Below are 21,163 nucleotides of genomic sequence, written 5' to 3' on the forward strand. Positions count from 1 at the left end.
AAGTTTGTGTGATGGTTAATTTTTTTTATCGACTTGATTGGGCTAAGGGATGCTCAGATAGCTAGTGAAACATTATTTCTGGGTATATCTGTGAGGTGTTTTCAGAAGAGATTAGCATTTGAATCAGTAGAATGAGTAAAAATATAAATCCTCAGCAATGTGGGTTGGCATCATCCAGGAGAATGTGGATGATCCCTAAGATGGGATGTGGGTTCATTGCTAAGAGAACAAAGGGGAAGGAAGGGACATCCATCTCTCCTTTGGACATCAAGGCTCCTGGTTCTTGGGCTTTCAGATTGGGACTGAGTTATATCACTGGCTTTCCTGGTTCTCCAGTTTGCAGGCAGCATATGGTGGGACTTAACATAAGCCAATTCCCATAACATACCTCCTCATGTATATATCCTATTGGTTGCATTTCTCTGGAGAACCCTAACACAGATATCTGGGAGTTTAAGTTCTCCAGCTTTGGTGTTGAAATTATCTTGGCTATTCCAGGTGTTTTGTTGTACTGCAGTGGTTATAGTGAACATTCTTATCTTGTTCTCAAGACACTGTAGTTCATTGTGTACTGTAGTTCATCAATTGTGACATGAGTTATAGGGCTTTTTGTAACTACCCACTGATTGCAGGAAGATTGAGCTGCAAATCAATAACGGAAAGATATGGGAATTCCTGGCAGTCCAGTGGTTAGGACTTGGCACTTTCACTGCTGAGGGCTAGGGTTCAATCCCTGGTCAGGGAACTAAGATCCCAAAAGGCTTGAGGCATGGCCAAAACCAAAACAAAACAACAAACAAAAAAACCAACCAGAAAGATAATTAAGGAAAAAAACCCCAAAATTTTGAAATGAAGCAATATAATGAAGCAGACAGGGCTGGGGCCAGAGTAAGTGTTGCCAGGAGCCCAAAGCGCAAACGTGCCATGCCTGTGTTTCACAAGCCTCTTTAATGTTGTGGTCTGAGGCTCACCCTAGTCCTGGTTCTGATTCTAAATAACTTGTAGCTCCTATGAGAAATCGCTATGGAAAAAATGAAAATATTTGAATTGAATGATATTGAAAACAGCAAAATTTATGGGACAGAGCTAAAGCAGTTCTTAGAAGAAATTCATATGTTTAAGTGCCTTATGTTTTAAAAGAAGAATGATCTAAGTCAGTGCTGTCCACAGAAGTTTCTGCAGTGATGGAATTTTTTTTAATGTTATTGTTACATTTATTTCCTAAAATGTAATGTAACATTTATTTCCTAATAAGGATGATCAGCTTTTCACATGTATAAATGTGTATTTTTCTCTTCTGTGAGGTGACCTGTTCATATCATTTGCCCATTTTTTGGTTGGAGTATTCATCTTGTAGAATTTTCTTTTTGGCCATGCTGCGAGGCTTGTGGGATCTTAGCTCCCTGACCAGGGATCGAATCTGTACTTCCTGCAGTGGAAGTGTGGAGTCCTAACCACTGGAAATTTCAGATGGAAATGTTCTGTATCTGCTCCGTCCAATATGCCACATGTGACTACGGAGCTGGTGAAATGTAGCTAGTGTGTAGACTGAGATATTAAATTTTTAATTTTATTCAATTTGATTAATTTAAAATTAAAAGGTAAAGCTAGAAGAAACAGATCTTCCTTACAAATGAGTTCCAATTAATTTGTGTACTTGATAATTTGTGTTTCTCATAGATGTTTCCCCTCAATGAGCTTCCTTGCCCCTCCCTAAGTGTAGTTTGGATTTAGTGACTTGTTTCCAATGAATAGAATATGGCTGGGGGAGAAAAGTAACTTTACAGTGGAGAAACTAGTGGTAAGTCATATTGATAGTATGTATTCCTGATGGGAAGTGATGAGAAGGATACCTCACCTCTGCGGTATAGTTCTAAAAACCTATAAACCCGTGTAACCAGGAGAAACACATCAAACTCAAACCGAGAATCATTTGGCAAAATACCCGACACTTAAGGATTCCTGAAAATTGTCAAAAGTCATGAAAAGCAAGGAAAGTTTAAGAAACTGCCATAGACCAGAGTAAGCTAAGGAGGTGCTACAATTAAATGTGATTCGGTATCCTATATGGCAATCTGGAACAGAAAAAGGACATTTGTGGGAAAACTAGTGAAATTTGAATAAAGCCTGGAGCTTAGTTGATGGTAGTTTACTGAAAGGTATTGGAGTAATTGTGAGGCCTAAAGGAGGTCACTTCACATATACGCATTTTAGACATTGCAAATATTTTCTCTACATTACATCCTCTTCATTTTGACTATGGTATACTTCACTGAATGGAAATCTTCAAAGGATCAATAATATTTAAACTGTGTGATCTGACCATAATGCAACAAAATGAGAAATTCATAAAGAAACAGCTTTTAAAATCCCATAGATTTGGAAAATAAATATATTAGTATATAATACATAATCCTTGTTTTAAGAAGAGAATATTAGGATATTAGGATATACATGGAAATTAGGATATACTTGGAAGTGAATGATAATGAACAAACACATTATTAAGCAAAAATTGTGGGACACAGTTAAATCTGTACTTTAGTAAATTAAGGTAAATTTATAGCATTACATACAAGAGAAATCAGTTACAAATAAATGAGTTAGGCATTTATCTCAAAAAGTTGTAAAGGAGAGCAACAGAACAAACCTATAGTAATAAGAAGGAAGGAAATAATAAAGAATGGAAAATGAATATAATAGAGAAGAATATAGCATTATAGATTAAACCAAAAACTTTTTTTTTTTTCAAACGATTACTAGGAGATTCCAGCAAAACAGGGCACTTAAAAAAGATTCTGTAGGGGCTTCCCTGGTGGCACAGTGGTTGAGAATCTGCCTGCCAATGCAGTGGACACGGGTGCGAGCCCTGGTCTGGGAAGATCCCATATGCCGCGGAGCAACTGGGCCCGTGAGCCACCATTACTGAGCCTGCGCGTCTGGAGCCTGTGCTCCGCAACAAGAGAGGCCGCGATAGTGAGAGGCCCGCGCACCGCGATGAAGAGTGGCCTCCGCTTGCCACAACTAGAGAAAGCCCTCGCACAGAAACGAAGACCCAATACAGCCATAAATAAATTAATTTTCAAAAAAAAGATTCTGTAAAGGACCAAATAATACTTTAGGCTTGCGAATATGATCTCTGGCAATTAATCTACTTTGCAGCCATAGATGATAACTAAAGGAACAAGCAAGTCCCTGTTCCAACTTTAAGGACTCTGATAATTGAATTTCATATAATTTTCACTTGTCACAAAATAATATTCTCTTTGTGGTTTTCCCCAGCCATTAAAAAATGTAAAGCTCTAAAATAAAAAGAATTTTTTTTTATTGTAAAGCTCTTTTTTTAGCTCGCTGCAGGCTGTACAAAAACAGGAGGCAGGCTGCACTGGATTGGCCCCAAATGCAAGTCCAAGAAGACGGGCTTCAACACCCAGTTGCAAAGTTCCTTAAGCAAGGGGCCGGCAGATAGTGCTTTTATGGGAGAGGGATCACACCTGAGGATTGCAAGAGCTGGACTCCCCTGAGGGACTGGGAGCCCGCTCTTTACCCTGAGCCCTGGCGAACTCTGGCGTCTTGCCAGCCCAAGACCTTTGAGACACAGGTTCAGCCTGACCCCGCTCCCAACGGTTGCAACTGCCGGGGCGCTAGAGAGCGCGCATGCGCCCACCCGGACTCGCTGCCAATCAGACCACAGCGCCCGACCTCGCGCCGGCACCTGGCAGCCAATCACAGGTGACAGCGGGCGCGCGAGCCGGGGCGTGGGCGTTGGCGGCGTCTGCGGCGCCCGGGGCCTGAGGAGGCGTAGTCGCCTCAGGCTTCGCCAGGGGAGCGCCTCGGGGCCGGTGAGCCGCCGGACTTTCTGGCCCCGCCGTCGACGGGGACCGTGGCGCGGCCGGAGCGGTCCCTGAGGGCCGAGGGGAGGGTTTCTCGGGTCCTCACGAGCGCCGAGCCTGGCACGGCCCTGGCGGCCTGTGTGGGGCCGCGGGCCCTCAGGAGGGAGGGTGAGGCCCAGGCCCTGACATCCCTTTCACCCTCTCCCTTCCCCAATCTGGGCGGGCGCCGCTCTCCGTCAGCCTCCCTCTCCCAGGGGTGGGCCGAGCTGGCCTCGGGGGAAGGGCGTATCAGGCCCCCGGCCCCCGCCGAGGTCTCCTAATACGTTACAACACAAACCAACGTCAGGGCAGTTCTGTGACGCAGGCCCGGCGGGGTTCTGGAGAGCCGTGGGTCCAGGCGCTGTCAGGAGGGCGCAGCTAAAAAAAACCAAAAAACAAATCGATCTGGTGGCTTCTCCCCTGCCGCTGCGCCTGGGCCCCCTGTGGGAGCCCCCCTGGGCGCCCGAGGTCCAGGCTTTTGGTTTGGGCAGGTGGCAGATGAGGTGGTTTTTACCGAGAGAGGGGAGGTTGGAGGAGGAGGCTTGTTCGAGATTCTGTTCTCTGGTTCAGTGTGAGACGCCTGGTAAACATGCTCAGGGCAGGACCGGCTAGGGCCTGGGGGATAGGATTATCCTGTAACACGTGACTCACCCTCACCCTTTTCTCTGCTGGTCTCTAGGATGCGACCTGCTCCTGCCTGGAAAATCTCAAGCCCCCAGGTTTTCAGTGCGCGCCTGAGGTAAGGTGACAGACGTCTTTCTAATGAGAACCAGAGTGGTATCTATCTATCTATCTATCTATCTATTTATGGCTGTGTTGGGTCTTTGTTGCTGCACATGGGCCTTCTCTTGTTGTGGCGAGCGGGGGCTACTCTTCGTTATGGTGCGCGGGCTTCTCATTGCGGTGGCCTCTCGTTGTGGAGCACGGGCTCTAGGGTGCACGGGCTTCAGTAGTTGCAGCGCACGGGCTCAGTAGCTGTGGCTTTCGGGCCCTAGAGCACAGACTCAGTAGCTGTGGCGCACGGGCATAGTTGCTCCGTGGCATGTGGGATCTTCCTGGATCGGGGCTCGAACCCGTGTCTCCTGCATTGGCAGGCGGATTCTTAACCACTGCACCACCAGAGAAGCCCCCAGAGTGGTATCTTTTTTACCCTTAGCGTTTTTCTTCTCTCCCGGGCTAACACGTTGCTGCCCAGAGAACGTTCTCCTGCGCGGGTGGGAGCCGACCCAGAATGTGTGTGACGACTTCAGGGCACTCATTGGTTCAGCTCATTCTGGAGACCTCTAAGTTGCGGCCTTAAAAAGGGGCAGGGGGCTGGGGGCCGGCTTTCACCTGCTGTTTTGAAAGGGAAAAAAGTAAGAGCACCATGGATTTTTAAGTTGTGTAAAGCTGACTTCTACCACGCAGTGAGGCTAATGTGGGCTGATGCACGTGGCCTAAGGTTTCAGCTAATGTATTAAAATAATAAAGTGATGGGAGCTCCCTGGTGGCCTCCGGGTTAGGATTCTGGACTTGCACTGCAGTAGCCCGGGTTCAGTCCCTGTTCGAGGAACTGGGATCCCACAAGCCACGTGGCACGGCCAAATAAATAAATAAATAAAGTGGTTCATTCAGAGTAAATGTGTTGTGATTTAACATGATTCCATGGGATTAGTTTGTTCATTTCTGTACCCTTTTCCTTAAGGGTTTTATTTCATGAATTAATTGAATGTGACTGGATGGGCGGGGTATCTGTGTTCACTTAATGTCAGTAAACAAGTTTTTATGCCCAGCAACTTGTGCATACAGCTCTGTTGTATAGTTACTTATCTGTCGCTGGTACAACTTTGAGTCCTTGGCTTGACTATACAAGTTTGATTTGACTATACAAGCTTCATGGCATGTCAATTTTGCCATGTTTTGTTTTGTTTTGGCTGCGCCGCGTGGCTTATGGGATTTTAGTTCCCCAACCAGGGATTGAACCTGGGGCGCCAGCAGTCAGAGTGCTAAGTCCTAACCACTGGACTGCCAGGGAATTCCCGTTTTGTTTTTTTCGTTTGCTTGTTTTTTAAATTTTGCTGTACTTATAAGAGAGCTATTCTGTGTATGACAGTTCAGAGTTGCAAGTACGACATGTGAGTGATATGGTAACTTGAAATATCTGTGTTGTACACATTATCTCACAACTTAATAGCTTGAAAAAACATACTATCTCATGGTCTAGAATCCAAGAGTGGCTTAGCTGGGTGGTTTTGCCTCAGGGTCTCTCCATGACTTTTGTTGAATCTAACTTCACTCACTTGGCTGTTAGCAAGGGGCCTCAGTTCCTCCCTCTCTGAGTCTCTCCATGGGGCTGCTCATGTCATGGCTGCTGGCTTCCCCCAGAGCGAGTGATTCAGGAGAGAATTTGCACCCAAGATGAAGTGCAGAGTCTTTTTCAGAAGTTACACACCTTCACTTCTGTCTTTGCTTAGTCTCACAGTCAACCCTGTGATAGTGTGAGGGAGAGCTACACAGGATTGGGAATACCAGGAGGCGGGATTCATTTGGGGCCATCTTGGAGGCTGGCTACCATACTCATTAATCCACCATGCCAGCCTTTCTTCATATGGTCTCAGGTCTGTTACTATGAGTGAATTATTTGGCTTGTGTACACTTCTTGTATACTAGATCCAATCAATTCCTGTTTGTTCAAGGATATTCTAGCAAGTCTCTTCTTCGGATTAAGTTTTCTGTTTATCTGGACGGTTCCCATCAGCAGACAGGCTGATTATAATGTCACCTCTCATTAAAAAATCCATCTTTTGATGGCACATCCCCCTTCTGCTTGTTTTATTTCATACTTGCTAGTTATAGGAAAACTTCTACAGAGTTGGCCATACTTGTTATCTCCAAGTCTCTTGTTTTCTTTTAAATCCACTCTTGTCAAGGTCACTAATGAATTCCACAATGTTTAACTCAATGGTCAATTTTTAGTTTTTATTTTATTTGATTTATTGGCAGCATTTATCAAAGTAGTTCATTTCCTCCTCCCTGAAAAAAATTTTCATTTAGATTACAGGATGCTTCTCTTTCTTGATTCTCCTCTACATACAATTCTCTCACATACAATATGTGACCTTTGGTGTCTGGCTTTATTCAGTTAGCATGTTTTCAGGTTCATCCATGTCATAGATACACAGCAGTGCTTTGTTTTTATGGCTGAATAGTATTCCACTGTAAGCATACACCACAGTTTTGTTTATCCATTCATCAGTTAGTGGACATTTGGATTGTGTGCTCTTTGTGGCTATTGTGAGGAATGCTGCTGTTAACATTGTTTTTGCGTGGACTTAATGTATTCAGTTTTTATGGGTATATATCTAAGAGTGAAGTTGCTGGATCATATGGTAACTCTATATTTAATTTTTGAGGTATTGCCAAACTGTTTTCCAAAGTGGTTGTAGCACTTTGTAGCAATTGCACCAGCAATATATGAGGATTCCAATTTCTCCACATCCTCTGCAGCACTTGTTATTGTTTCTCTTTTTGATTATAGCCAATCTAGTGAGTGTGAAGGAGTATCTCATTGTGATTGATTTACATTTTCCTAATCATGTTAAGCAGTATTTCCTGTGCTTATTGGACATTTGTATAGCATCTTCTTTGGTGAAATGTCTCTTCGAATCCTTTGCCTGTTTAAAAAAGGGTTTTTTATTGTTGTAAAAAACATATAACATAAATTTTACCATCTTAACCATTTTTTTAAAATTCATTTATTTTATTTTTGGCTGCGTTGGGTCTTTGTTGCTGGGCACATGCTTTCTCTAGTTGCAGCTAATGGGGCTACTCTTTGTTGTGGTGTGTGGGCTTCTCACTGCAGTGGCTTCTCTTGTTGCAGAGCACGGGCTCTAGGCACGTGGGCTTCAGTAGTTGTGGCTCACGGGCTTTAGAGCACAGGCTCAGTAGCTGTGGCACACGGGCTTAGTTGCTCTGTGGCATGTGGGATCTTCCCGGATCAGGGCTCGAACCGTGTTTTCTGCATTGGCAGGCAGATTCTTAGCCACTGCACCACCAGGGAAGCCCCATCTTAACCATTTTTAAGTGTTAAGTATATTCACATTGTTTTTTTCTTTTTTGTTTTTTTGTTTTTGCCACGCTGCACGGCTTGCAGGATAGTTCCCGACCAGGGATCGAACCCAGGCTCCCTGCAGTAAAAGCGCCTAACAACTGGACCGTCAGGGAATTCCCCATTTACATTGTTTTGAAATGATCTCTAGACTTTTAGATCTCTAGACTTTTTCATCTTGCAAAATTGAAACTACCCATCCCATTAAACAACAAACTTTTCCCTCTCCTGCTAGACCATAGTATCCACCATTCTCCTTTATGTTTCTTTTCTACTGCTTTGACTACTTTGGATACTTCACATAAGTGGAAGCATGCAGTATTTGTATGTAAGCAAGCTCTGTGATGTCTCTTCTTGGCACTAATCCAGTCATGAGGGCCCTCATGACCTTATCTTTATGACTGGCTATTTCATTTAGCATGATGTATGATGTCTTCAAGGATCATGCATATTGTAGCATGTGGCAGAATTTCTTTTTTATGGCTAAATAATGTTCCGTTGTATGTGTATATCACATTTTAAAAATTCATTCATCAGTTGATGGACATTTAGGTTGCTTCCACCTCTTAGTTATTGTGAATAGTGCTGCTGTGAGCATGGATGTGCACATATCTCTTAGAGACCCCACTTTCATTTCTTTTGGATCTATATCCAAAAGTGGAATTGCTGGATCATATGGTAGTTCTATTTTTAACTTTTTGAGGCGCGTTTATACTGTTTTCCACAGCATTTGCACTATTTACAATCCATCCATAGCACACAAGGATACAGTTTGTGTACATGCTTGCCAACAGTTTCCCTCCCCTCCCCTCCCCTTCCTTTCTCCTGCCTTCCTTCCCTCCTTCCCTCCCTTTCTTCCTTCCTTCCTTCCTTCCTTCCTTATAGTAGCCATCCTGATGGGTGTTAGGTGATCTTTCACTGTGGTTTACATTCACATTTCTCTGATGATTAGTATGTTGAGCATCTTTTCATATACTTGCTAGCCATTTTATATCATCTTTGGAGAATTATTTATTCAGGTCCTCTGCTGATTTTTTAATTGAGTTGTTTTTTTATTCTTCTGTTATAAAAGATCTTTATATATTCTTTTATCACATATGTTAGTATCTATATGTGTCCCTTGTAACATATCAATGTATATGTATCATATATATATGTGTTCCTAGTCACATATATGATTTACAGATATTTTTCTCCCATTCTGTGAGTTATCTTTTTACTTTCATGACGGTGTCCTTTGAAGTCCAAAAGTTGTCAATTTGATGAAGTCCTGTTATTTTTTCCTTTGTCATTTATTCTTTTGGTGTCTTCTCTAAGAAACCATTTACTCCAATTTTCTTTAAAGAGTTTTTTTTAGTTTTAGCTGTACTTTTAGTTTCACAATCCATTTTGAGTTATTTTTTATATGTATGGTGTGAGCAGGGGCCCAACTTCATTCATTCTTTGACATATGGATGTCCAGTTGTTCCATCAACATTTGTTGAAAAGATTTATCTGTTCCCCACTGATTATTTTGGTAATCTTGCTGAAAATCAGTTCACCATTAATGCATGGGTTTTTTTCTGGACTCTTGAATTCTATTCCATTGATCTATTCCATTGATCTGTTTCTATCCTTATGCCAGTGCCACATTTCTTGATTACTATAGCTTTGTAGTAAGTTTTGAAATCAGAAAGTCTGAATCTTTCAGTTTTTTCTTTTTCAAGATTGTTTTGGTTATTCTGAGTTCCTTGAATTTTCATATGAGTTTCAATTCTGTGAGAAGGCTAGCCAAGATTTTGATAGATCAGTTGTGGGAGTCTTGCCATTTTAACAATATTAAATCTTCTGATCCATGAATGTGGGATGTCTTTACATTTATTTAGGTCTTTAATTGCTTCAACAATGTATTTAGTATAATTCAATGTTTTCAGAATAAAAAAGTGCTGCATTTCTATTAAATTTATTCCTAAGTATTCTTTTTTCAAAAATTTATTTTATTGAAGTATAGTTGATCTACAGTGTTGTGCTAATTTCCTCTGTACAGCAGAGTGATTCAGTTGTACATATACATTCTTTTTCATATTCTTTTCCATTATGGTTTATCACAAGATATTGAATATAGTTCCCTGTGCTATACAGTAGGATCTTGTTGTTTATCCGTTCTATATGTAATAGTTTGCATCTGCTAATCCCAAACTCCCAATCCATCCCTCCCCACAATCCTTGGCAACCACAAGTCTGTTTTCTGTGTCTGTGAGTCTGTTTCTGTTTCATAGATAAGTTCAATTGTGTCTTATTTTAGATTCCACATATAAGTAATACCATAATGATATTTGTCTTTCTCTTTCTGATAAGTATTCTTTGTAACTGTGTAAATGGAAGTGTTTATTTACGTTCATTTTCAGAACATTTATTGCTACTATATAGAAACATAATTGATTTTTTTATATTGATCTTGTATTCTGCAACCTTTTAATTCTAATACTTGTTATGTGGATTCCTCAGGATTTTGTATATACAAAATCATGTCATCTCCAATATAGTTTTACTTTTTCCTTTTCCATTCTGAATGCTGATACTTCTTTTTTTTTTTTTTTTTTAACTCCTTTTTCTTGCCTGATTGTCCTGGTTATAGAACTTCAGGTATAATATTGATTCAAAGTGCAGTAGTAGACATCCTTGTCTTGTTCCCAATCTTAGAGGGAAAGCTTTCAGTCTTTCACGACTAAGTATGATGCTAGCTGTGGGTGTTTTACAGGTACCCTTTGCATCATGAAAAAGTGCTAGATTTAGTCAAATGCTTTTTCTGCAGGCAGGTGTCTTTTTTTTTTTTTTTTTTTTTTTTTTTGCGGTACACGGGCCTCTCACTGTTGTGGCCTCTCCCGTTGCGGAGCACAGGCTCCGGACGTGCAGGCTCAGCGGCCATGGCTCACGGGCCCAGCCACTCCACGGCACGTGGGATCTTCCTGGACTGGGGCACGAACCCGTGTCCCCTGCATCAACAGGCGGACTCTCAACCACTGCGCCAACAGGGAAGCCCCATTTTTTTTAAGGTGTCTTTTTTGTGGTCCTCCACAGCCCCTCTCTTTATATCATTCTCCACTCACCTGATACTTCCAAACCCTCTCCAAATTCTTAGTCTTAGTGAAAGGAATTGCCTCAGAACTAACAGGCCACTTTTAGGTTGAACTCCTACCCTGCTCATATCTCCTTTGTGGATTCTTCTAAGATGCTGCTCTTGGGAGGAAAGGAAGGAAAAGGGAAAGTGGCTGAATTTCTCTCCTGCCTGCCTGGGTGAAATGTAGTACTCTAACCATACTGTTCTAAGAAAAGGCTTCCTCAAACTGTTGGTCCCCATGATGAGATCTGGCCAGTCATCCTCCTGAATCCCAGGATTGCAGGGCTCTCACATTTGGTATAACAGTGCACCTCAGTGGCTCCCAGACTTGAAGAAAATTGGTTATATCCCAAGTTTGAACATTTCCTACCTTTTCCATCACCCTACCTTCTTTTGTTGAATTATTTTTATCCCCTTCGAGATAATTATTTTCTTTTAATGAATATTGGCGTGCTTATTGTATGCCAGGACTGCTTTTGGCCCTTGGGAGAAATCAGTGAACAAAACAGACAAAAACAAACTAAAAAACAAAACAGAATTTCTCCCGTGGAAGGAACTAACAGTTCAGTGGAAGAAGAAAGATAGTATTATAAATATGTACATTCTCTTGTGAAATAAAAGGTGATGTTATGAAATTAGGAAAAATATAATAGAGTAGGGTCATAGGATTGAATGTTGGGTAGGTAGGAGTGTTGTGATTTTAGATAAGGTGGTCAGAGTAAGTCTCTTGGAATAGGTAGGTTTGGACATGGACTTGAAGGAGGTAGAAGTGTTAGCCATGGGGATATCTGGAAGACAAGAATTTCAGGTGGAGACTTCGAAGGGAGCAGCAAGGAAGCCACTGTAGCTGGATTGGAGTGAATGAATGTTAGAGTAGAGAGAGGAGAGGTCAGAGAGGTAGCAAGAGTGGAAATGGTGGGACTTCCCTGGTGGCACAATGGTTAAGTAATCCACCTGCCAATGCAGGGGACACGGGTTCGAACTCTGGTTCGGGAAGATCCCACATGCCACGGAGCAACTAAGCCTGTGCGCCACAACTACTGAGCCTGTGCTCTAGAGCCCGTGAGCCACAACTCCTGAGCCCGCATGCCACAACTACTGAAGCCCGCGCTCCTAGAGCCCATGCTCCGCAACAAGAGAAGCTACCGCAATGAAGAGCATGTGCACCGCAACGAAGAGTAGCCCCCGCTCACGGCAACTAGAGAAAGCCTGTGTGCAGCAATGAAGACCCAACACAGCCATAAATAAATAAAATTTTTGAAAGAGAGAAGCCCTCAGGCGAAGGAAGGGGTTTATGTCAGGGCGACCTCAAAAATAAAGTAAAAAAAGAAGAGTGGAAGTGGTGGTGAGGGTCTGTAAATCCTTACTTTTTCTCTCAGTCCATTCTATAGAAATAGTCTTGTTTTTTGACCATGAACAACCTTGGCTTAATAGTTGTTCTCCTCCTCGACTCCCAGGCTAGATTAGACTCTATTTTTGCATTCCTTTATCATCCTGAGCTTATTTGTTAAAAAATATTTATGAAAAAATTACTTTTGTTTTGCTCAGTTGCCCTAGGATAGAATCCAAATGTTTATGGCAGTTTTAAGGATCCTGTGAAACCCCCATTTCCCCCAAGGGTCTGTGTTTAATGGATGTTAAATTCTAAGGCAGCAACTGTGTGGGGTTAATGGAGTAGCAGGAAGAAGGAGTGGTGGAGAAGGGACTTGAGTGCTGTGGTGGAGAGAGAGTGACAGGGTTGGGACAAGAATCTGGAGGAGCAGTAATGGGTGAAAAGAGTCACGGGCAAGGGAAAATGGTGAGGGTAGGTACCAGAGGAGTCCTAGTGGTGTAATCTCAGGAAGTTACTTAAGAGGGACTGAGGCCTGAAAAAATCTGTTGTGTGGCTATAACAAAACCCATTTAAAGGGCCGTTGTTGAAATGCACAGGAATAACCTGGGAGGTGGGTCATCACCCACTGTTCTCTCAGCTATTTTTGGAGTGAAACCTCTCATTGGCTCCTTGGACAGCCCTTGGCAACTTTGTTGGTGGGGGAAATGAAGTGATTTTTGAGGACTCATCCCTTAGATCTAGCAGGTCTTGGCATGTCCAACCTCCCTACCCCGAATTCTCAAGTTTCTGGTAATTGTAGAAAATAAGGACACTAGAGGAGAAGTGATAAGAAAATTCCCATGGTCTGTTGTTACTCTTGTTCTAAATGAACGCATTCATTAACTTGTTTGTTTTATGTATCATTCTTTCTCCACTCTTAATTAACTTTTCATCTCGGATGATTGGTTGGATGAAAAGTTAATCAGTATGGTCAACAGCTAAAAATTCTACGAAGATCAGTTAGGTGAAAGTTCAACAATGTTATTGGAACCCAGTTTATTTTTATTTTTTAAAAACAACAAATTTATTCCCACAGTTTTGAAGGCTGGAAAGTCCAAGATCAAGGTGCTGGCTGATTTGGTTCCCCACTGAGGGCTCTCTTTCACCTTCTTCCTGTGTCTTCACATTTGGGGGGGTGTTGGGGGAAATAGAGAGGAAGCAAGCTCTGTGATGTCTCTTCTAGGCACTAGTCCAGTCATGAGGGCCCTCATGACCTTATCTAAACCTAATTATCCCCCAAAGACCCCATCTTCAAATACCATCACATTGGGGGTTAGGGCTTCAACACGTGAATTTCTGATTCAGACAAGGTTCTCAGAGTAAATTGATAGAAAACATGGAATTAATGGAGCACACTCTGCTCTACAAATAAAGGTTCATATTGATGAGAGTTACTATTTATTAATTCATTTAACAAATTCTGTATTTGTTGAGCTCCCATGCTATGCTAGGCAATGTTCTTTGTGCTGGTGATCCAGCAGTCAACAAAAGACAATTCCTGCCCTTTGGAGTTTACATTTTACTGGATAGACAATAGAAAATAATCAAGATAAATAATGTTTATAATATATTAGGTGGTGATAAATGCTTATAGGTGGAAGAGAAGGGAAGAGAAATTGGGAATGTGAATTAGAGGTTGGTTGGAGTATTTGAGAACCTCTCTGAGAAGAAGGCTTGGAACAGAGCCCTGAAGGTGGTGAGGGGCCAGCCATGTAGGTATCTGAATGATGAGCATTCATATTAGAGGGACAACAAATATAAAGACTCTAAGTAAGGTAAAGTGTTTAGTTTGTTCAAGAAATAGCAAGGAGGTTAGTGTGGTTAAAGTGAAGTGGATGGGGGAGAGGAATATGAGATAATTGCAGGGGACAGTATGTAGGGTTGGAAGTGTGGTCTTACAGGCATTGGAAGGACTTGGCCTTTTACTGAGTGAACCAGAAAGGCATTGGAAGGTTTTGAGCTGAGCAGTGATGCAGTCTAATTTGTTTGAACAGCATTACTTTGCCTGCTATGTGAAGAGACAGGTGGAGTGAGGCACAAAGCACTGTTGGATTTAAGTTTAGTAGGGAAGTCAGGATTAGAGGAAGAAATTTAGGAGACATCAGTGTTGAGTTGGGGTGAGATTATCAAGAGAGTTCATTCCCAATTTGCTAGGCCTGTGCTAAGCGCTTGACATTGAATTATGCTATTTGTTGACCATATGTAGATACTCTTATTCTATTCTTTGAAGTTGACACTTCTTTTCTATATTAACATATATGAAATCAGTATGTGTGAATCAATTTATATATGTGCATTTAATATAAATTTTCTTCCAATTCTAGTACAAAACAAGATGCCATTGAATATTTGATGCTTTTTCTTTTTTTAAAATTTATTTATTTATTTTTTGGCTACGTTGGGTCTTTGTTGTTGCGCGGCTTTCTCTAGTTGCGTCAAGGGGGGCTACTCTTTGTTGCGGTGTGCAGGCTTCTCAATGAGGTAACTTCTCTTGTTGCAGAGCATAGGCACACGGGCTTCAGTAGTTGTGACACGTGGGTTCAGTAGTTGTGGCTCACGTGCTCTAGAGCACAGGCTCAGTAGTTGTGGCACACAGGCTTAGTTGCTCCGCGGCATGTGGGATCTTCCTGGACCAGGGCTTGAACCCGTGTCCCCTGCGTTGGCAGGCGGATTCTTAACCACTGCGCCACCAGGGAAGTCCCGATGCTTTTTAAAAAGAGCTGTTACTTTAAGTCTAAGAAATAAGGATTTTTGCCTTTAAGATACAGAAACACATTTAAAAGTTATAAATTTTCCAAAAAAGATGTAGCTGGGCTTCCCTGGTGGCTCAGTGGTTGAGTGTCTGCCTGCTGATGCAGGGGACACGGGTTCGTGCCCCGGTCCGGGAAGATCCCACATGCCGCGGAGCTGCTGGGCCCGTGAGCCATGGCCGCTGAGCCTGCGCGTCCGGAGCCTGTGCTCCGCAACGGGAGAGGCCACAACAGTGAGAGGCCCGCATACCACAAAAAAAAAAAATGTAGCTGGTTAGAATTCCAGCTTAATCTTCTTTGACTCCGGACCCCATGTTTCTAAACACTGCACAATGGTGCTTTTGTAAAAATACTCATACTTTACATGTGATTTCACCTAGTGATTAGTTGTTGGAGTTTTGGGTTTTCTTTTTTTAATAGGAGAGATCAAAATCAGCATAGGGCAAAGCTATGATTCTAGAGTCGTACAGACTTGTAATCATAGGTTTTTAAGCTGTCATTTATCCTCTTTAACTCTCAGTGTCCTTATCTGTAAAATAAGGATGTTTATAAATACCCTAGAGTTCTGGAGAGAAATAAGTAACGTATTTTTCTGTACTTAACTGATGTGTGGTATGTTTATACTTAGGTGGCAGTTTATATAAAGGAAGCACTGGGACCTGTGGCCACACCCTTCAAGAATAAAAAAATTTAGAAAATGGAACCACCATGTATGTTATGTGAAGAACAAGAGTCAGAACCGCAGAAAAGCATACAAGAAACCAAACAAGTAGACGATGAAGATGCTGAACTGATCTTCGTTGGGGTGGAACATGTAAATGAAGATGCTGAGCTGATCTTTGTTGGGATGACCTCAAATTCAAAACCAGTCGTTTCAAACATATTGAATAGAGTTACCCCAGGTTCGTGTTCAAGGAGAAGACAGTCTGGTCACGTCAGAAAAGATAATGCTCACAAATTGCGGCCTGTAAGTCATGTGATGCCTACATCAGAAGCAATGACTGTCTTACCAGTTTCTGACTCTGAGTCAAGATCAACAGATAGTCCTATTATTATTGAGCCTTTGTCTAAACCTGATTATAAAAATAATTTACTACAAGTCGTGCCTATTAGCTCTTCAGAGTCATGTTCTCCTCCTTTGATTACCTTCACAAGTTCATTGCAGCATCCAGTAGGAGCAGCACTTTCTATAGGAGGTATGAATAAAAGTCCTCATGTAACAAAACGACTTTCCACTTCTGAAACAAATAGCACAAATCCCCAAAGGCCTAAACTCAGTAATGGAATCATAGGGGGACACTCTTTAGCTCTGGCCCCTTCAGGTATCTTTCATACAATGACAGCTCAGCAAAGCACACCCTCAGACAGTGTTCATACCTCATTAAGCCATGTTCAGAATGGAGAACCTTGTCCAACAGCTTTTCCAAAGGACAGTGTTCATTGCAAGCCTATAAGTCCTTTTGGGGAAAATGGACTGGCAAAAACAGACTTTTCGAGTCCAACAAGTCAAAACAAGACTGTTGATCCCACGAAAGGAAATCTGATCGTGTTACTTCATGACTTTTACTATGGACAGCATACAGGAGATGGGCAGCCAGAACAGAAGACTCACACAGCCTTTAAATGCCTCAGCTGCTTGAAAGTTCTAAAAAATGTCAAGTTTATGAATCACATGAAGCACCATTTGGAACTTGAAAAGCAGAGGGGTGACAGCTGGAAAAACCATACTACCTGCCAGCACTGCCACCGCCAGTTTCCCACCCCCTTCCAGCTGCAGTGTCACATTGAAAGTGTCCATACTTTCCAGGAGCCCTCTGCAGTCTGTAAAATCTGTGAGTTGTCTTTTGAAACAGATCAGGTTCTCTTACAGCACATGAAGGACAATCATAAGCCTGGCGAAATGCCCTATGTGTGCCAGGTCTGCAATTACAGATCGTCAGCCTTTGCTGATGTAGAAACACATTTCAGAACATACCACAAAAACACTAAGAATTTGCTTTGCCCATTTTGTCTCAAAATTTTCAAAACTGCAACACCATACATGTGTCATTATAGAGGACACTGGGAAAAGAATGTTCACCAGTGTTCCAAATGCCGGCTACAGTTTTTAACTTTCAAGGAGAAAATGGAGCACAAGACCCAGTGTCATCAAATGTTTAAGAAGCCTAAGCAACTAGAAGGATTGCCTCCTGAAACAAAAGTTGTTATCCAGGTGTCACTGGGACCTCTTAAACCAGGATCAGTGGAATTAGCATCCATTACTGTGAACACATCTGATTCTGAACCTTCACCCCCCAGGTCTAAAAGTAGAATTTCAAAAAGACCCCATTAATTCTACTTTCAGTAAATCTGAAGCAAATACTTCAAAGTTAAAAACCCCACTAAAAACAAAAAATCCAAATCATAACATTATTCAATAACATCAAATATAGTGAAACCAATGGATCATTTATGAGGTTTTTCTAAAAACTCATGAAGTACAATATTGTTTGATCTGAATTTTGAGATATTATTAAAAAATATATTACCTGATTTTCATATAACTATCTGGCTTACATAAAAGGTGTGTGTGTGTGTGTGAATGGGGGGAAGAGAGAGAAAGAGAAAAGTGAAAACCTCTTATTATTTTGGTATTTCGTGTTATTTGTAAGTTTGAAAGCTCTGCTATACATATAATCTGTAGAATTTTTTAACAACTTAATTTTATTTTCAACTTTTTCCATGCCTTGAATATTTCAATATTAACTATAGCCAGACTGAAATGGCTTTGTTATGGCATGGTCCCGTTTGCTGCTGAACTCTCAGAAGTGCCTCTGTTGTGCTGATCTAAAATAACCTGGCTCTGAAAGCCTTGGTGTGGAGAAGTTGACGGAGACCCTGTGGTGTGAATGGGGACCAGAAACAGGGAATTCAGTCAGTGGAGAGCAGTGGCTTGTCCCAGTTGAGGAAGGGGCACACATTCACTCCAGGCTTGGAGCCAAGGCAGAAGGAACACTGTCTCGGACTGTCCTTACCTAGCCCAAGGACATCCAAGGAAGCCAAACCATTAAAATAAAATGCCTGTGTTTAGTGAGGGGCCCCTGCAGGCATCAAGCAGGTACTGTGTATCATTGGCTTCAGATGGGGAAGTAGAGATAATTAATAGAATGGGACCTGGTGCCAGGGGGCCTCCTTTTGACTGATCAAAAGGGGAATTTGTTCTCTCACCTCTCCCATCTGGCTGGCCTTTAGTCAGAATGAACTAGCCATATCTCTCTCAGTCACAGCAGTAAAGCAAGTTAACGTTCCCAAGGAAAAAAATCCCTGACATCCATAGTTTGATCTGTACTGGACCCATAGTTTTAACTGAAAAGGGCCAAACACATGGAATCTGTCCAGTTTATGAATTGAGCTAAGTTTAGTTCTCTTACCCTTAAGCTGGAATGGGGTTGTCCAAGAAAAGTAGGAATAGTGGATAAAAATAGTTAAGAGTGATTAAACCCATTATAGGACTTTTCCTAACATTTCCAATTACATATGTCTTACCCTAATTGAACATGTGAAGTTTGCAATTTTGTATCTTGCCTTGGACATGAATGTATTACAGTTAACAGTTAATTCTTTGTGTGTATAATTTCCCATTTTTTAAACTAATACTGAGTTTGGGTCTTACTTGACACACTCCAATGTGCCAGAAATGTCTCATTTATTTCAGTAATTATCAGGTCATAGGGTTATTATCCTTCATTTGATCTATCAACTGTCTAATCTGTGATTATACTTGCCGGAACCTTTTTCCTTGCCATCTCCAAGGGCTCTTTCACAGAACTGGGGTACCCTCTAAGTATTGGTTCCTGAACATCAGCAGCCTTGGTTACCTCTGTGGGCTCCTGGAGTTGAGTCTCTCTAGGCATGTTTAAGTGCCATCCCTTCTCACTCCACCTCCAGCCCAGGTACCTAGCAGCCTCTGTGCACCACTCAAGGAATCTGGGATCCTGGCTGTAGACCTGTTCCAGGAGAAATCTCTCCCTTTTTCTGTTGCTTTCTCCTCCTCTTTAAAGGTACTTTATCTCTCCCCACTCCTTTTGCCCCCTCCTCAATCTAGTTAAATTTTCTAAGCCTTCTCAAAATGCTGGAAAGGTATAATCATCAAGGGGTTAGCATCCCTCTTAGAATTGAGGAGGAAGGACTACAGATAACAAAGTTGTTGTGAGTATATCATCCATATTTTAATTTCCTGAGTGTAGATTCTGTTGTGTTTATTTGCTCAATGCTTGATTGATTGATTTGCACTTTGAATATTTTACTAGGCCTTTCTAGTTAGTTTGCTTGGGCCAAAGCACTTTGGTAAAATTTCAGGTTGAACCCCTTTCGTTAGGTGTAGAAAGAGAGAGTGTGTGTGTGTGTGTGTGTGTGTGTGTGTGTGTGTGTGTGTGTGTGTGTGTGTGTGTGTGTGTGTGTGTGTGTGTGTTCTGGTCTCAGGTGGAAACTTCTATATATAAATAAATGTGCATACTTTTGCATACTTATCTCCCTTATTCTGTTTCTGTGGTAAAAATATGAAATGTTTTAGTTCTTTGTGTTTGTGGTTGCTCAGTGTTATCAACCCTGTTACTGTTGTTTGCTCTAAAGTATGCTCCTAAGGAGTACAAGTTGTTATTTATTGCCAACTAAGGTTCTGGTGATATGGCCCCTGACTACCTCCTCTCTTCCATTCTCTGTCGTGCTACTCTGCCATTTTCCCCACTGGTGCACTATTTTTGACACACTGGCCTTGCTTTTCCTCAAGCAAATTCCATTTCTTCTCGATCCAAAGACTTGTAACTGCTGTTCTCCTTCTTGGAATGCTCTTCCCCTAGGCCTGCATGGCTTGCTACCTCGCTTAATTGTTTGACACTTCCTTTGGTATATTGAGCTTCACCAGTGTTGTTACAATCACACAGTGAAGTCTCCAACCCACCCCCCTTTTTTTCCTCCTCTTAAACGCACTTTAAGTCTCCACACTCTTCTTCCCTATCAGTCTAAATTTCCTAGGTTTTCACAAAAAGCTGGGAAGAGATAATTATCAAGGGCTTTGCTTCTCTCTTAGAATTGAGTTTGCTTGAGTCAGTTTCTGTGCCTGCAAATAGAAGACAATTAATAGTGAGTTGAGTTCTTTCAAGAACTTTCTCTGTTTTTCTATTGATACCTCTATATTTTTTTAAGGAATGTCACTTTGTTTTGTTTACAAATATATTGAATATCTGTCAAGATTACTATTTTGTTATTGCCCTTTGTGAATTTCCTTGTCTATTTTGCTTGTTCTTTCAGATAAAATTTATTATTTTATTAATGTTGCCAAAAATTGTAAGTAAAATTAGCAATTATAGAAATAAAATGTTTTTTTGAAAAAGTGTTTTCACTATGTTGTCTTTTCACCAGTAATGTGGCATATTTTTAGTTTTATTTGTAATCTTATTGCATTGGCCAGGACTTCTAAACAATGATGTGTAAATGGGCTTTCTTCTTCTTGGTTTAATTAGAAATGCTTTACCATCAGAGGTAATGAGTATATGGCTTAATGAATTTCTATTTCTATCTTTAAAATTTAAAGAGAATTGTTTTATTGGATAGTTTACAACATCCGTTGAGACAGTCATTTTCCTTCCTTCCTTCCCTCCCCTCCCCTCCCCTTCCCTTCCCTTCCCTTCTTTTCCTTTCCTTCCCTGCCTTTCTTTCCTTCCCTTTCTTTCCTTTCTTTCACTAACCCAAGGTTTTGCTTGGCTGGATTCACAACTTTTCTATTAGAAACTTTCTTTCGTGAAACAAAAATAATTCCACTTGGGGTTGAATATTATCCTCTCAGAATCTCATTCCATTTCTCATTTCTAGTATTGGAATTAATTTCCTCTTCCCCTTACTAGATTTGCCACAGTTTTATCAATGTTTCTGATTTACTTTTTCCAAGAAGCAACCCTTGCTTTATTATCCCAACAAGTTTTATCTGTAATCTATTTTTGTCTC

General features: G+C 41.5%; 1 protein-coding gene across 2 annotated transcripts; it reads left to right on the forward strand.

Annotated features, from left to right (window-relative positions):
* The first annotated feature begins 3,746 nt into the window (after positions 1-3,746).
* On the forward strand, positions 3,747-20,711 carry ZNF280B (zinc finger protein 280B). 2 transcript variants are annotated; one of them, XM_079941800.1, is made up of 3 exons: positions 3,747-3,842; positions 4,552-4,611; positions 15,810-20,711. In XM_079941800.1, exon 3 carries the CDS (start codon positions 15,879-15,881, stop codon positions 17,511-17,513), a length of 1,635 nt encoding a protein of 544 aa, XP_079797926.1. In that variant the 5' UTR covers positions 3,747-3,842; positions 4,552-4,611; positions 15,810-15,878; the 3' UTR covers positions 17,514-20,711. The 2 variants fall into 2 exon arrangements, with proteins under 2 accessions (XP_079797926.1, XP_079797927.1); XM_079941801.1 differs by lacking the exon at positions 3,747-3,842 and adding an exon at positions 3,849-4,001.
* The last annotated feature ends 452 nt before the right edge of the window (positions 20,712-21,163 follow it).

Source organism: Stenella coeruleoalba (genome assembly GCF_951394435.1).
Source record: "Stenella coeruleoalba genome assembly, chromosome: 14".
NCBI classification, from domain to species: domain Eukaryota; kingdom Metazoa; phylum Chordata; class Mammalia; order Artiodactyla; family Delphinidae; genus Stenella; species Stenella coeruleoalba.

Coding starts and splice junctions, on each gene's coding strand:
- ZNF280B (XM_079941800.1), top strand. CDS start 15,879: ATGGAACCACCATGTATGTTATGTGAAGAACAAGAGTCAGAACCGCAG.